The 15,976-nt window shown below is 38.6% G+C and overlaps 1 protein-coding gene across 1 annotated transcript in view; it reads right to left on the bottom strand.

Moving 5' to 3' along the window:
- Positions 1–13,135, bottom strand: part of LOC131428123 (uncharacterized) — a 49,068-nt gene extending 35,933 nt beyond the window's left edge. The window contains exon 1 of the mRNA XM_058591800.1: positions 11,455–13,135. Coding sequence (XP_058447783.1) covers positions 11,455–12,154 — 700 coding nt within the window. The 5' untranslated portion in view covers positions 12,155–13,135. The remainder of the gene's footprint in view (positions 1–11,454) is intronic.
- Between the last annotated feature and the right edge of the window lie 2,841 nt (positions 13,136–15,976).

Genomic DNA, 15,976 nt, shown 5'->3' with positions numbered 1-15,976 from the left:
AAATGTCCAATATGATACTTGCATCGATTTTTCGTGAAATGTTAACGACATCATTACACCAATAGGTGGATTAGAACAGGTTTTATTGTTTACTTTTCCACATATGAATAATCCATAGCTACCAAAACGTTATAGTTAATGGTTGAAATTCGATTCGAAATAATTTGAATCCGGATATGCATTCTGGGAGGAAGGAAGTTCATCTGGACAGTAAGTACCATATAATTCTACACAGTTCGAAAATGTCATTAAATCTTTTAGGATGCACATAAATGGAGCACTGTGTGATTTGAAATTTGCAGAAGCTTGAAATGGATTGAAATAAAAAACAAAAGTTTGATAGCTGCAGTGCGACTTGAACTGAGAAACATTAGATCACAAAGTACATCAATTAATCGAGTGAACCACAGAAGCCCATATCAACTTGATGAATAATTGATCCATTTAAATTCATACTGCGGCACTTGGTAGCCGAGTGCAAATTACACTCGGATCATGTATAATTATGCGCGAGTGGAGTTTTGCGTCATTTGAAAAGTTAAGTAGTTATAAATTGTATTATTTGTAGAATTGTGTCACCTGTAAAATGCCTAATTTTTTTCTGTGTATATTATTTATTCAGTATCTATTGAAAGACAAATCAACATTCGGTTTGAAGAGAAACATATAATTTTTCCATCATGTTCGCAACGGTGAAAACGAAATTCTGTTACCTGCAACGTATCGTATTTTCATTTCGAAGTCTCTGAATTTGCCCGCCCAGCTCGACGATCGTATCGTTATACGGCATCACAATCTTGATTTAATCTTGAACTTGACTTGCAGACTGAAAACAACTACCCAACCGGGCCGGCAATGTTGTTACCACCTCCGCTGGTTATGTGAACCGACACACTCGTCTCAAATTTCCCTAGACAATTAAACAGAACCTAGGGTACCGTTCGGAACGATAGACGGTGCAACCTGTTTTTACTTCTATTTCCAATGACTGAAGATTTATATACAATAGGCATCCTACATATGATTCTCATTGTCATAATCGGATTTCCTCGTTTCCCGCAGTGATTGGCCCATTGTCATCTTACAGCTTACTAGTATGGTCTGAAGCTCAATCCAAAGCCAGGTATATAACCGTACATAGTGAAGGAATGTGGATTCCCCCGGCTGCTCAGGTGAACTCCGGACAGGGGTGTTATTTTTTTAATTTTTACTGCAGCCATTGCCTACAATCGGATTCTCACGGCTTTGGTTCAGATTGCGGTGGTGCAAAAAGAGGGAAACCGATGGGAAGAAGTTTCAACAGGTACATTCAAAAAGTAGAAATCAGTGGCCCGAACTGTTTTACTTATTTTGCTCATTTTCATGACCAAATGAATGTCACACTGCATGCACATTCGCTTGGAAGAGCGTTTCGTATATGTATATGGGACATGACCTTCAACCTCCTCACATCGGACGGTTCGTGAATGTTTTCAACAGTTATAGGTCCAGCCAGTTGAGAAAATGTAGACCCGTACGAAAAATGTGAGAAACTTCGTTGGATTTGTTTCGCATCTAAATAAAAAAAAAAATCGCTGTCAATTACTAGCGCTCAGGCTCCAGTTTTGAAGTTTATTATTACTTTCAAAATTATTTACCGTCCAGTTCACGCTGGTTCGCAAAATTGATTAGTTCGACTTGAACACTTACGTGACCCACTTCAGCAGAAGCGGTTATCAATCATTTGGCAGGCAGAAATCGCAGCTACTCAAGTGCTACACTAAATAAGTGTAGGCCTTTGGTGTTTCGCGAAAAAAATTCGCCAATGTGAATTCAGTTTCAAGATTCGAAGTACCACTAGCCAAATCGGACTCCGGTTGGCTATCGACAACTTCCTGCACACTGCCGAAAAATGCTTTCTCTTTCAAATCAGCCCGCTATTAAGCCTTCTCAAGACCGGGGTGTGAGCCAATTGATCTTCGCCGTGGATCGCCACGATTGTGGATACAAGCGCTGTTTTTTTTTGCGCTACGCTCGATTGTTGTGCCATTCCAAGTTCATGGAACATTTTTGGTATGCACAGGTTTCACACAAGAGGGGCGTTCACAACTTACGATAACGAAATGTGTTACTTCCTGATGAATGACTGAGACGAACGTTTTCTGTTAATATTTCTGCATAGTTTGTGGACGGTACCTTGCTGTCCGTAGCATTGTGCTTTTCATGCTAGGATGATGTGTGGCCCGGGCGGCACCCTGAACGGGAGGAGTTCAAGTTTGCAAACTTTCCTTTTCGGCATGCCAGAGCCGAATCGCTCTTCGGGAATCTTACGCGGATTCCAATCGATTGTTACAGTTTGACTGGCAGTCGTCTATGCGTTTCAGGAAGTTGCACATACACGGAATTCGATAGGAAACTCATTCGGATAAGCAGAGTTGTGTATACAAAGAGGTTCATTGAACTCTAGATTGTCATATACAGAGAGGTGTTCGCCGACAGCAAATGTTTTTAGTTTTGACGGGAGCTTTGTTTGAGTGAAAGCGAAAATGATCCTTTCTGGCTTGCATTTTTTTTAAGTTAGACGTTTCGATAGTTATGTTTTTAATCCATCTATTTATTAAAAACAGAAGGATTATTGTTTAGGGTTTATTTCAGTTTGAAATAATTAGTTTAAAGCTCGTCTCAAATGGTTACTTTGGATTAGTATATAATCGCTCCTACACGGAACCACCCGCGATCCCATTTCAACCAAAATATTAGTTGATTTTCTGAATTCGGTTGGGTAAAATTTGGTACAACTAATTGATTGTTGTTTTAACTAAACTGTCATTTTTGTTTTTCGATTAGCAGAAACAATGGTTGAAACAATTAATTTAACTGTTTGAAAAAAAAATGCTGTCAATTAGTGAGGACACATACCTTTCAATTTCAACAAATATTTTAGTTGAAATAACTGGTGTTGTTATTGAAACAAAATTCTGCTAGTAGAAAAATGAATCGGTTTTATTTGTTTTAGACATTGCAAATAGTTGGAATAAATTATCATTACGAAATCAGAACTGATCTGATCTTTAAGTGATTTTGATTTTTGTATGATCATGATCATGTCAAGTTGAGATCAGTAAAGATCTAAATTTAAAAAAAATACTGATTCGATCGGAAATGATGTAGAAAAATGTTTTTAATCAGCAAAAGTGCTCGGACGGGCGAGTAAATTAGTGAAATTATTAAATTCACCTAAAATGAGTATTGAAAGATGATGCCTTCAAACGGTTGAACTAAAGTTATGCACTGATAATTTTAGTCAATTTATATGAGCTTGGGTGCATCAACCGCTGGAAATTGGAATTTTGCGACGGCAATTCAATCGCAGCGCATTCTGTGTGTTTGAAACCCTTCGCTCTTGTTACTTTTATAAATTAAATTCATGTCAAAAAGCGTTTTATTGTTAATGCATGAGCATCATCATCGGTATCAAACAGCTAGAAGTAAAACAGTCTGCTGGAAGTAAATCAATGATCGAATTTGAAGCATAAAGTTTTTGCGCATACCAGAAAGATTACGAGATTAACATTTTCTAATTTGTCACCAAATCTTTTTCATCTTAAACAAGGTTAACTTTATCACAACCCCACTGTTAGATAAACACTTGTTATCATAAATTTCTCAAATCGAATGAACACAATTTCACCAAACGCTTCAATCATCGATATTGTTTTTATTGACATTTTGAAGCGACGCGAACAGATTTCAACTAAAAAAATTGTTGATTTTGCATTGCGATTATTGTTTGGCTTTCAACTGTCTCCGGAATTTGACAGCATTCAAGACAACATGTTTTTCAACTACTTGAATATATGCAAATCAAAAACCATATTGGTTGAATCAAAAAGAAATAAGTTAAATCAACTATCGCAAAAATAAAAAACTGCGATATCGCAATTTTATGATCGAAGGGTTCTCCGTGTAGTGACCTAACCCTCACATGTAGTTTTCTTTTACCAATGAGAGATATCCTCTTCGTGAGGAGTAGTTGTCTGGTAATTTGGGACCACAACTTGGTGAACAAATAGTTTGTTATACGGACGGCTTTCTGTTGGATGGTCGAGCTGGTGCTGGTGTCTACTGTCGTGAAATGAGGCTAAGGCAGTCTAATTCACTTGGTAGAAACTGTACTGTGCTCCAAGCAGAAATTTAGGCGATTCTGTGTGGAATACAATTGGCACTTCAGCAGAGAATCTGTGCACTCAGTTCGGATGATTTACGATCGAATTTAGTGATCGCATGTCGAACTCAAATCGAAAACCACAGCATTTCAAATGCTATTTACTTCTTATGGCTACCCAAACATTCTCATCTTACTGGAAATGAACGGGATGATGAGTTGGCTAGAGTTGGTGCAACGAATGATTTCGTTGGTCCTGAACCAGCTTTACCACTTTCAACTAGTTGGATAAAGCACAAGATTCGTCCGTTGGGCTACATCTAAACATGCCAGTTACTGATGTAGCTTGCAAACTTGCGCTCAGACAAAAGCATTTTTACCAAAATTGAATCTAAAAATGTCAATATGTCTACTGCATTTTTTCAAGCATCTTTGCAGTATTCTGGTCAGAGGTCTAACTGGACATTGCAAACTCAACTATCACATGGCTACTATTCAGCGTGCTGAGTATTATTCGTGTGATTTGTGTGAATGCGATTACGGTACATCATATCATATCATTCATATGTAACTGTGTAACAACTCATAAATCTTCAACGCATAAATCTTCAAATAACTAGGGGAACGTGCCACATGAGCCAATTAGTTGAGATTCCTGATTCTGAGAATAATGTCTAATTACTTTAAAGATTTGCTTTGCTACAACGGCCATAAAACCGGCGTTGAAACCGGGGATCAAAAAATGGTAAAACAATTCCCACGACAAAAGGCCTAACTGCAAATGAGAGCCGCTGTTTATTTACTTTCTCTTTGGATTATCAAGCAGCCATCACCGAAATTTTCAATATACAATTTGTGGTTTCAACTTGAAAGTTTTGCGAAGAGTAAGGCTTCATTTATGAAATTAATCCGGCAAATCGTGAAAGAAAAACGTGCTTAACACTCAAACGCTCGGCTTTTCGCGTCTTTTCAAAAAAGTCTTTCAGAAGATTTGTAACCGGTTCCAGTACCCTCTGGGATGGTTGGCCAAATGATTAGTTTATTCAAATTGATGCGTTTTAGTAAATCTTGCACATTTCAGATTGTTCCAAAACTGTTCTAATATACATTTTTAGTTTTTTAGATAGAATACCCCAAATGGCAAAACCGACTTACCCCAAGGCGATCTGGAATAACACCGGTGTTTTTGGACCATATCAACACCGATTAAGGCAGAATGAAATTAAAGAATACCCGGTTTTTCTGAAACCAAATGCATCAAGATCGGTCAATTTATTCAGTAGTTACAAGATTTTGAAAAAAAAAATCGATGAAAATCCCATCCCGAGCGTTTGAGTGCTGATCTGCTTAGCTGTCAGATGATACCTATTTTATCAATCTGCATGTGTTTTTGCATGAATATTCTTCGGTGTTTTAGTTCTCATGACATTATTTTAATGCCCTTCGTTTTAAGCGGCAGTTTGAGTTCTTAATCACTCATTACCCTGCAATAATTTTGAGTCCAACTTTGAAGCTTTATGGTATTTTTTTTATATCGTTTATTTATACCCGGCTTTAACCAAGTTGCGGTCGTTCGCCGGCGTTTATGGTATTGTCATCTTCTATATCGGTTTGAATTTTAAAAAATTATCACCCTGTAATTCCAAAATCGGAAGTCAGGATCGGATAAAATTCACCAATTTTGTAAAGGAGTCTTTTAATTTAAATTTTTGTGTATGAAATTCGATTTTGCCTTTTTTGAGAAAACGATTGAGCTTTTAGAAGCGATTCGATACCGGAACCGGAATTCGAAAATTGATGTAATCAAAGTTAAATTAACATAAGGTGCTGTTTAGCTTACATTTGATTCAAAATGTTTAAAAATCTTTGAGAAATCGTAGTGCGAATTAAATTTTTAGGTACCCTCCGGATCGAAAACTGAATACTGCTAAAACTGAAATAAATTTAAATTTAAATGTGAAATGGACATTTTTATACTAATCGCCCTGTATCTCCTAAACAGGTAGTCGAAACGGACTAAAAAGACCTATGATTTGATCTTAGATGGTTTTTAGATTTCGTTTGAATTTTAGATCGGTTCAACCATCTACGAGAAAAATGAATTTCTACCTGTTGTTAAGAATCTATCTACCTACGTTTCATATAAAAGCAACAACATTGCAGCATTCTTTTAATTTACTTAGAAACCGTGATATACTGATGATGAATACAAGTAGTATTCGAAATACGTATCTGTGATGTGACTTCTATTATACATGTGTTAAAAGTGTTGTGAGATACATACTGAATGTGTATAGTGATGTGATATACCTATAGTAGAATTCAATGGTTTAAAAATTTTTTATTCTACCATTAATATTCTACTAAACACTCAGACCCTGTTAATTACTGAATTTGTAGAAAACGGTTGAGCTATCTTCGAGAAAACTGACTAATTATTTGTCGCTCATACTTTTCCTGATTCGAATGGTAAATGTGTGTTATGATCTTCCAGCATTTATTGCTGTAAGTTGTTTAAACTAATATAATTATCTGGTTTACATATGTCATATTCGAACGATTATGTTGCCAAAAACGAACCGTGCTAAAATCGTCATGGAAAAGGATGCTGTATACAGTCTTTTTGCTACTTAGACATAATTGCATGTAACAGTATTGAAAATCATGTTTCACTCCTACTCCTACTGCTGGATGGGGATACCGTTACCCTGATAAAAACCATTCGCAATCTTTAGGGTCAATCAAATAACGTGTCCCTCAAAGAAGTAACATTGGTCCGTTGTCATTCCTTATCTTTATCAATGACCTGGGGTAGTTTAAGTTCAATGGGATTCAGAGACTGATGATACCTCATTATTTTATTTACATTGCAATGGTCAGGCAATAGTGAAGTGCATCGAAACTGACCCAGGAAGCCTAATCGTATAGTTCAATGTGTTTTTATCAAATTAAAATGCGCTGCTTCGAACGGTACTACACAGAAAGAAATAATGAAATTTACACGACATGTAAATCAATTGTAACATGGGTTGAATCGAAAGTTTGATTCAAAACCATCATCGATGCAAAACTAAATTGGATTGCATTGAATTTTCAATTAATAGAACTTCTTTCAATCTTTAAATTAACGCTTAATTTCGAGATTAAATTATATTGAATCGTACAGAATTGTAAAGTAACTTTATGTTTATTTGTCTGCTCCAAATATGTGCGTTAAAATAGATGTAAATTAACAAAATATTTTTATCTGTGTAGTGGCTATGATAAAATAATTTATGTTTGTGTTATGACCTCGTAAAACTGAAACGAAGAGGTGAGACAAAAATGGCCCCGAGACTCGGTCTGAGTTCTAAATTTTTTGTTGTATTTTCTGAGTTTAAAATAGTCTAAAAATCCCCAAAACCTCATACATAATCGATGATCACAAATTACAGATATTACCGACGACGTGTATACGTTTTTCAACGTTTCTTAAAGTACATTCTGAATCTGAAGCATGAAAGATGAGCGAAGATTCCGTGCCATCGAATGCTTTGGACAAATACTGCGTTTACTAAGACAACTTACTCGCAGTAATCAGTGCTACAAAGTTTACATTGAATGCTTCCACTGAGCTTACCCGGATTCTGCGCCCGAAAGACAGCATTTTCACATGCGTTAATTGCTTCATTAAGCCATAAAGTAAATCAGATTATGAGTGATACATTATTTATTCATTAATATTTTGGTCTTAACTTACATTTCGTTTCGTTTAGATTTTTCTAATACTTCTTCGATAAAATCAGTAATTTGAACATGAAATTTTATTTTTCATGTTTGAAACAGTTGCAAGTTGTCAATAACAACAAAACAATTTCATTTACATACAATATTGATTCTTGCGTCCGTTTGGCATCACCCATTTTGAGATTTTCGATTTCGAGGTTGGTGCATTCCGAGCTATATTACGCCCTTATATGCTGGGATATGCACTGGAGATGGTCGAATAAGTATTTTCTTAAACTCGAACTCGACTAATAAAAACTACTACCCGTACCCGACCCGAACCCGACAACAAATTTTCTTCAAAACCCGTACCCAACTCGTACTCGACAGAAAATAAAAATGTTCACCCGTACCCGACCCGATCCCGAAAAAGCATTTTTAAACCCGAATCCGATCTGTACTCGTTTAAAATAAAAAAAAAACTTTTTTTAATTCACCTAGTGGTGAAATGATGTCTTTCTAATATTACTTATATTTCCAAAAATAGCACTAGAAGATACCGTTGAATTTTTTTTCTCAATTTTGAATAAAATAAGAAACTGTTAAGTCAATTTTATACGAATTTTTCTTTATTTTGCATCGTCGCACTAAATAATTAAACACACTTTACCCTATAAATTTGGAACCGGAAGTAAGACCCGGATGAAACTAAACCTATGAGACTATAGGAACTTTTGTTTGAGCCTGTTTGTGGAAATCATCTCTGGGAAAAGTAACTAATATAGCCTACAAATCGAATCAGATTTGAGTCTAGAAGAATTTTACCCTATTTTGCATCGTCACTCTAAATGACGGTGTGGAATTTTAAACACACTTTACCCTATGAAAGCATGATGAAATTCAAAATCAACCTATGGGACTGTGAGATTTTTTTATTTTAAGAGTGACATTATTTGACACATACTCACACAGATACCCACACAGACAAATATATTGCTCAGCTCGATGCACTGTTTCGAATAATATAGAACACTTAGCCCTCTGGGCCAATTTTCACCTGTCAATTTTTCAAGTGATTACATAAACTTTCTATATGAGAATGACAATAAGTGTACTTTTATAGAAAAGCATCGTTATCATGATTTTGTAATAACACTAACAAGTAGGTACAAATTGAATAAAAGATTTACAAAGTTACATACTTTTCACCTAAAAAATGTAACAAAGCACGCTGCGAACGATGCAAAGCCGCACGTACCGACGCGTACTAGTTTTGCATCGTCATTTTGAATTTGAATGTTTTGACAATCATCGCCCTATAATTTCGGAACCGGAGATCGGATCTGGATGAAATTGCACAGTATATTTCAAGACAATGAGAGATTTATTTGAATCATGATTTGCGAAAATCGGTTTATCCGTTGCTAAGAAATCGAAGTGAGTTCCGTTTCCAGAGCTTTTCTTCATTATTATCGTTGCCTTCGGAAGCGGAAAACGGAGACTAGTAGTCCCAAAGTAGTTTAACATACTCATTAACTAACAAGATCTGCCAACTAGATGAATTCAGCAAAAAGTTTTATAAAAATGTGCACCTTGTTTCGTCATTGCTTGTGAAAAAATACTCATGAAATTGAAAATTTTCGCTAATCGTATCTGGATCAACTTTTCGTTTTTTCTTTAAATTTCAAGACCTTCTGTTGGCTTCTTAGTTTGTATAAATCGGCTAAAAAATTTCCGGCGAAAATTTCATAAATTCGCACATATTTCATAAATTTGCATTTTTTTCTTCGTTATTCCGAAACTTAAATGAATTCGAATCTAAATTCAGGGAAATTGTAGTCTACGGAACTTCCAAACATTTATGTTTGTGTATATAATCCAAAATTCCAAATTGTAGTTTTTAGTAACGTCCTTTACCATCCATTTGAAGTTATTCAAATGTGCAGATCTTTTCAGTTTATAGCCAAATAAATTATTTTAATGTCGAAATTTCCAACTTTTTTCATGCTGGTGTACGTCAACTTTTGTTGAATGCAACAAAATTTTCTTATTTGCGCTGGCGAACTCCGCGGGTCACTTTGTCTGGACGCGAAACCGTGTCCAGTGCCAACCGAATATAAACGTGACTTCACCGACACCAGCATCCGTAGCAAACCGGTTTTCCGTGCGGTAGCCAGCCTACCAGCTCGAAGAAATAAAAGAGACACAGCACTGCGCGGTGACGATGACATTGAAATGCTGCATCGAAGTGCAACCGCCCAGTTAAGCAGGGGCTCCGGTAGCCTCTCACCGCTCCGACTGACTGACTGACTGACTGACTGAACGCTCCATGGACCAAACGAGTTATCCTACAAGTTCGGTTGGCTTAGATGGCATCATACTGCGACAGCCGCACAAAGCTCAACCTTAAAATGCGCGGTACGTGCAAAATTGCCAAATTGCCAAACTGCCTGCTGTGTTGAACGCTTTTGAACATTTTGGTGCATTTCCGAAAACCAAAACGCTCCGCGATCAGGCTTGCAAAACAGCGACCCTTCGGCAAAGAAGGAAAATTTATTAGCAATTTTATAACCATTGCACAGCATGCGTGCTGGCAGTCAAGGTTACACCTGGATGACCTGTAGAATGGTGTTGCAGTCGAAAAGCTGCCAGTCTTTTTTTTTTGTTTTTGTTTCGCACGAATGGAAGTGATGGGTTCCAATAAATTGGCTCATTGTTCGGCGTGTCAAAAATATTGTTAGGTGCTGTAGCGAGGTGCGAGTAGCCAACCAGTCTTTGGTTTATGAAATGTCTTGCTAGTAGCAGCAAAACCGCAGTCGGCAGTTTTCGCAACAGTTTAAATTATCGGCTTGGTTAACAAAATGCTAATGAGATTTTTTTTTGATTTTCAAGCGCAAAAGTATGACTGAATGGCTAACTTACAGCGAGTCGCAAAAAAACTATATGGACGAGCTGTGGTTAGTTGGTTACCTTGTACGCAAAGAATTTCTAAAAATGACCTTTACCATTACGGGATCGTACTCCCAAAATGAAACATTGGCATTTGTTCGGTTAGCGCAACTCAGGCTAGAAATGATTGCGTCTAGGTGGGTCGGAAAAAACGTGACTAAATGCGCCTTTCGCGCATACATCGTCACAACAATTGCAAATGCCATCGGCATGGTAGCGATTTACTTGCACCGCATCTACAACTACCAGGAATCGCGAAGAGAAGTAGGCCATGACATCTTTTTCGTTTCTAAATTCAATCGAAAAAGTATCGATTACCTTTGGCATGTATGCCAATTTCACACCCCTAATTGCCTAGCTATTTCCCGTCAGCTCATGTCACGGCAAAACAGTCGACGGACGACGTACAGTCGAAAGCAATCGTCACTGCATTAGTAAGGCCAAGTTCTACTTTCCTACTGGCCGTGGTTGCCGCTAATTTCAATTTCAACCGTTACGCCCTGGCGGGTGCAAATCGGCTCGACTTTCCTGATCACGATAGCAGAACCAATTGGACCCGAATTGTTTTCGAAAGCAACCCCACCCAATCCGCAACCGGGGTTCCACCGGTGCAAAACCGGCAAAGGCAGTCAAATTGCGTATTCAAAAATACTTACGATTTTTCACCGTGTACGCCTCGCCAACGCCGTTAATTGGCTGCCGACTGCTAACACCGACGCTGTTCAGCGTTGTGGTACTGCCGGCACGTGATCTCCAGCCGCCGTCTGCCGTTCCGTTGGATTTGCCACCGATCGTGCCGTAGACACTGTTCGAGCTTCCGCTGCCGGATCCTTCCAGCTGGCGTGCGTACGAATTGTCGGCATAGGCATGAAAGCAGCAACGCACTAACGCATTAGCGGCTGCTTCCCGTTTGCAGATGAACGTGTGACACTCGAGCACCTTGATTCCGGTGGTTCGTCGTAGAATTGCTGCGAAGATCGGTGGATGCTGAGCGCGAGGTGTCCGCGCAAAGGGTGAATCCAGCGGGAGAAATTTCGGTTCCGGATTGTTGTTTCCTCGTTCCGGGATCAGAACCTGTCGCACCGCAGCGCAGTAGTGCAGGGAGTCGATCGGGAAGAATCTGGTAACCTGTTTACGATTCTCATCCACGTTTTCCAGAAGGATTCCATTGGACCAGACGCTCAACCAAGAATCAATCCCCTTGGCACCGATTGCTCCCTCGGAAGGGTAAAGACTCCGTAGCGGTTCCTGGATGCCCTGTAAGCCATCCTTGCTCTGACGAGGCACGGCACTGCCAAGATAGAGTACACGACAGCGACAGATTGGCGTCGAGTCTCCCATATTTCGAACTTTCATATGAGCGGTCGAGGTTCTGCTTCAGAAGAACGCACTTCTTCTTAGCAACCAAAAGAATCCAAACTCGATATTCGTTTTCTTCGTTTCGTTCCAAGACAGAGTGCGTGTCTGTCCACAAACAGGTATCCAGCGGTGCGAAACCAATGGCCACTTAGCTAAGAACTCTCTGGAAGTGTCCGGGTGGACGAGAAGGAAGAAAACCACACCAGCACACTGCTATGACTCTTGCGCAGGGTTCGGGCCTCTCTTAATCCGGGCACTTGGGACACCAACACTGCCGAAAAATTACACCCGTAAATAAATACACTCACTGGATCGAAAGCCTCACAGGCACCACATTCCGATCACGTATATTGCGCGCTCTTTCTGACCACCATATTCACTGAGCGACCGGATCAAGGCGAGAAAAAGACAACGAGTGAATAGTTAAGCAAGCAACCTCAAATATGGCTGGATGATTTTCCCTCGAATCACGGAACCTTTTTCTCACACTTTTACGACTTTCATTTTAGGAACAGAATATCAAATCTGAATGCACACGCTTGAATAATTCACGATCACTGCGAACTTCCAGGCACAATCAGGACACCCTTTCGCCCTGCGCCACGGGTTACGTTTGAATGCCGTTCTCACTCCCCTTACTTCACCTTTTTTTTTTCGTCCAGTAACTTCCACGGAACGAATATTCCAGAGACGGACGTCACACGGTGACACACGCAAAACATGCAAGACACGTCGACAGTTTCCGTCCCGTGATCGATCAGCCACGGCACTTTCTTCCGGTTCTAATCTTGTCGTCGGTCACCACAGTTTTATCATTTGCATATTCCGCTGTCAAACTGCCACCGCACAACGCTTATTGTTATTTAGTTCCTCCTCTCTTTTCACTCCCACTTCTCAAAGGGGATAACCCGTAGACGGAGAATTCGCGAACAATCTACACTACACGAACGGGCGTCTGATCACGGCGCAAGCTGACTCTGGAATAGCTGCCGACGTGTATTTTTTCTTTTGCACACCGCGCACAACCGAATTGCCGTCTGCCTGGCAGCACACCTACACCAAGAAAATGCAGGTGAGAAACTCTCCAACCTCTCGTGATCGACGTCGTAAGTCGAACGTAAGAGAGAACGTGCAAAACCAAGACACCTGCGAGTGATCGCTGTTTGCCAGCAACAGTCCGGTATCCGATCAACTGTGGTCTTTCTTGGAATTCTTTTTGGTCTGCTACTCAGTCGCTCTCTCAAAAAATGATTCCACAGGTAAATCCACCGCTGTTGTGTGCATGATAGCGATGGTGAGGGTGTATGCATGCATGATCTCAGGCTCGACCGTCTTGACAGGTGAGTGTTTCGATTGAGAACAAAAACTAAGACAGGGAACCGAAAGATTTACTGGCGGTAAAGTGATGAACCTGGTGAGGTACGATGCAAGTTTAAGCTTTGCTGAGAATTGCTTAGCGTTTCAGGTTTGCGATTGGGTTTGTGTGTTTGCTTATTGGTAAGCTTTTTAGCTGTAAAGGTACCACGTAAAGCTATTTCTAAGAATGAAGCTGAGGGGCGATTTGCAATTTTAGCGTATATTAAAATGGAAATATCAGTTCATTTAGACTATTTTTTTTCTAAATAAAATGATATCTTAACTAAAATTAAATTCAAAAATGTCCAGGAATGTTTTATTAAAAATTATTTATAATTTATTATGAATTTTTACGCTAGAAATAATAATCTAATCAATTTTCAATAATCGCTATTGGATTACATATTATTTTTCAATTTTCCCAGCATACGAATCAAAATAATTCGAAATAATTCTATCTAGAACGCCACTGGAACAACATTTCCCAATGCTTTATTTTGTTTTAATAATCGAAGAAATGGCTCTGATTCTCTGCATATTTATACCGTGAGTTGAGATATTAGCACTGCTAAAAGTTAGTTACTAAGTAAAAATCGACCATTAGACGTTTTACACGGTTAAAATGCTTATTTAGTCTAAGAAAAAACCTTACATCGATAAGCTGCCTAAAGATATTTTCAGTTTTTTCTTTCATATTTTACAGTAAACGACAACTGCCAAAATTGCATAGCAGAAAGATCCTACGAAAAATAGAATGGAGGGAAGGGGGGGGGGGGTCCTTTTTGGCTAGTATCTCTTATTCTTACCTTCGTGTGAGCGCCGATTCCAAATTAAAGAGTGTTTTTAAGAGGTTTAGGATTTGATTTAAAAAAAAAAACACAAATAAATTGAAAAAAAAATGAAATCTTTATTGGAATCGATCGAACGATCAGTATAATTTAATGTTTGAAGATGATTTCATGCAAATGTAGACCGCGGCTCCGCTTTAGGTGGCAAATGCGCAGTGTCTAATTTTGGCACACTCTCTCCAACATATTAGACGGAATTTCATGAATAATGTTATCGGTCCTTAATCCCCACCAAACATCAACTTTTTTGGGATGCATTAGTAGTTCTTACGATGCTTCTGGATGATCTTCACTCCAGATGCGGAAATTTTGCTTGTTGACGTATCCATTCAACCAGGAATGAGCTTCGTAGCTTAACACAATTTTTCGAAAATAAAGGGGATCATTCCTCCAACTTTACCAGCGCCCATTCATGATTAAATTATAGACCAAACTGAACAAGCTGACAATAACACAAGACACGATTCACGCATGATCTGTTGAAAACAGTGTTGCCGAAATGTACCAGCAAAAAAATCACCCTTTGTATATAAATTAATAAAATTGCCAAACCATGGCAAGAAATTAGTAATTTAATTCGATTCGATTCGATTTTTACCCGTATAAATCATATACACCCAAACCTCCGTTTACACTTTTTATACGTTACCTCTTTTTACGTACCTCTTTTTACGAATCAAATCCCAAATAACGTAAACTTTTTTTACGAACCTACTTCGTAAAAAGAGGTTTTGTCATTCATCGAAAGCGATTTCCGACTCCATGGAAACTACTACAATATGGGTATTTTTGGAACGGGTTTAAATAGTAGATTCCGGAAGATGATGGTTGAGGTATTTGGGAAATCCAAGATGGCGACTTCCGGTTGATTGATATTCCTGAAAAACCCTTACAATATGGGTATTTTCGGAACGGGGTTATTGACTAGATGTCGGAAAACGATATTTGAGGTGGTTCTTAAATCCAAGATGGCGACTTCCGGTTGATTGATATTCCATGAAAACCCTTGCAAAATGGGTATGTTCGGAACGGAATTGATGATTAGATGTCGGAAAATGATGTTTGAAGTGGTTCTGAAATCCAAGATGGCGACTTCCGGTTTGTTGATTTTCTTTGAAAACCCATACAATATTGTAAGGGTTTTCGAGGAATATCAAGAAACCGGAAGTTGCCATCTTGGATCTAAGAACCACCCCAAACCTTGTTTTCTGACATCTACTCATCAATTCCGTTCCGAAAATATCCATATTGTAAGGGTTTTCAAGGAATATCAAGAAACCGGAAGTCACCATATTGGATGTCAGAACCACCTCAATCATCATTTTCTGATATCTACTTATCAATCCCGTTCCGAAAATATCCATATTTTAAGGGTTTTCGAGGAATATCAGCAAACCGGAAGTCGCCATCTTGAATTTCAAAACTACCTCAAACATCGTTTTCTGACATCTACTCATCAATTCCGTTCCGAAAATATCCATATTGTAAGGGTTTTCAAGGAATATCAAGAAACCGGAAGTCACCATATTGGATGTCAGAACCACCTCAAACATCGTTTTCTGATATCTACTCATCAATTCAGTTCCGAAAATATTCATATTGTAAGGGTTTTCAA

The sequence above is a fragment of the Malaya genurostris genome, chromosome 2 (genome assembly GCF_030247185.1).
Source record: "Malaya genurostris strain Urasoe2022 chromosome 2, Malgen_1.1, whole genome shotgun sequence".
In the NCBI taxonomy this organism is placed as follows: Eukaryota; Metazoa; Arthropoda; class Insecta; order Diptera; family Culicidae; genus Malaya; species Malaya genurostris.
This window is presented reverse-complemented; position numbering and strand designations above follow the sequence as displayed.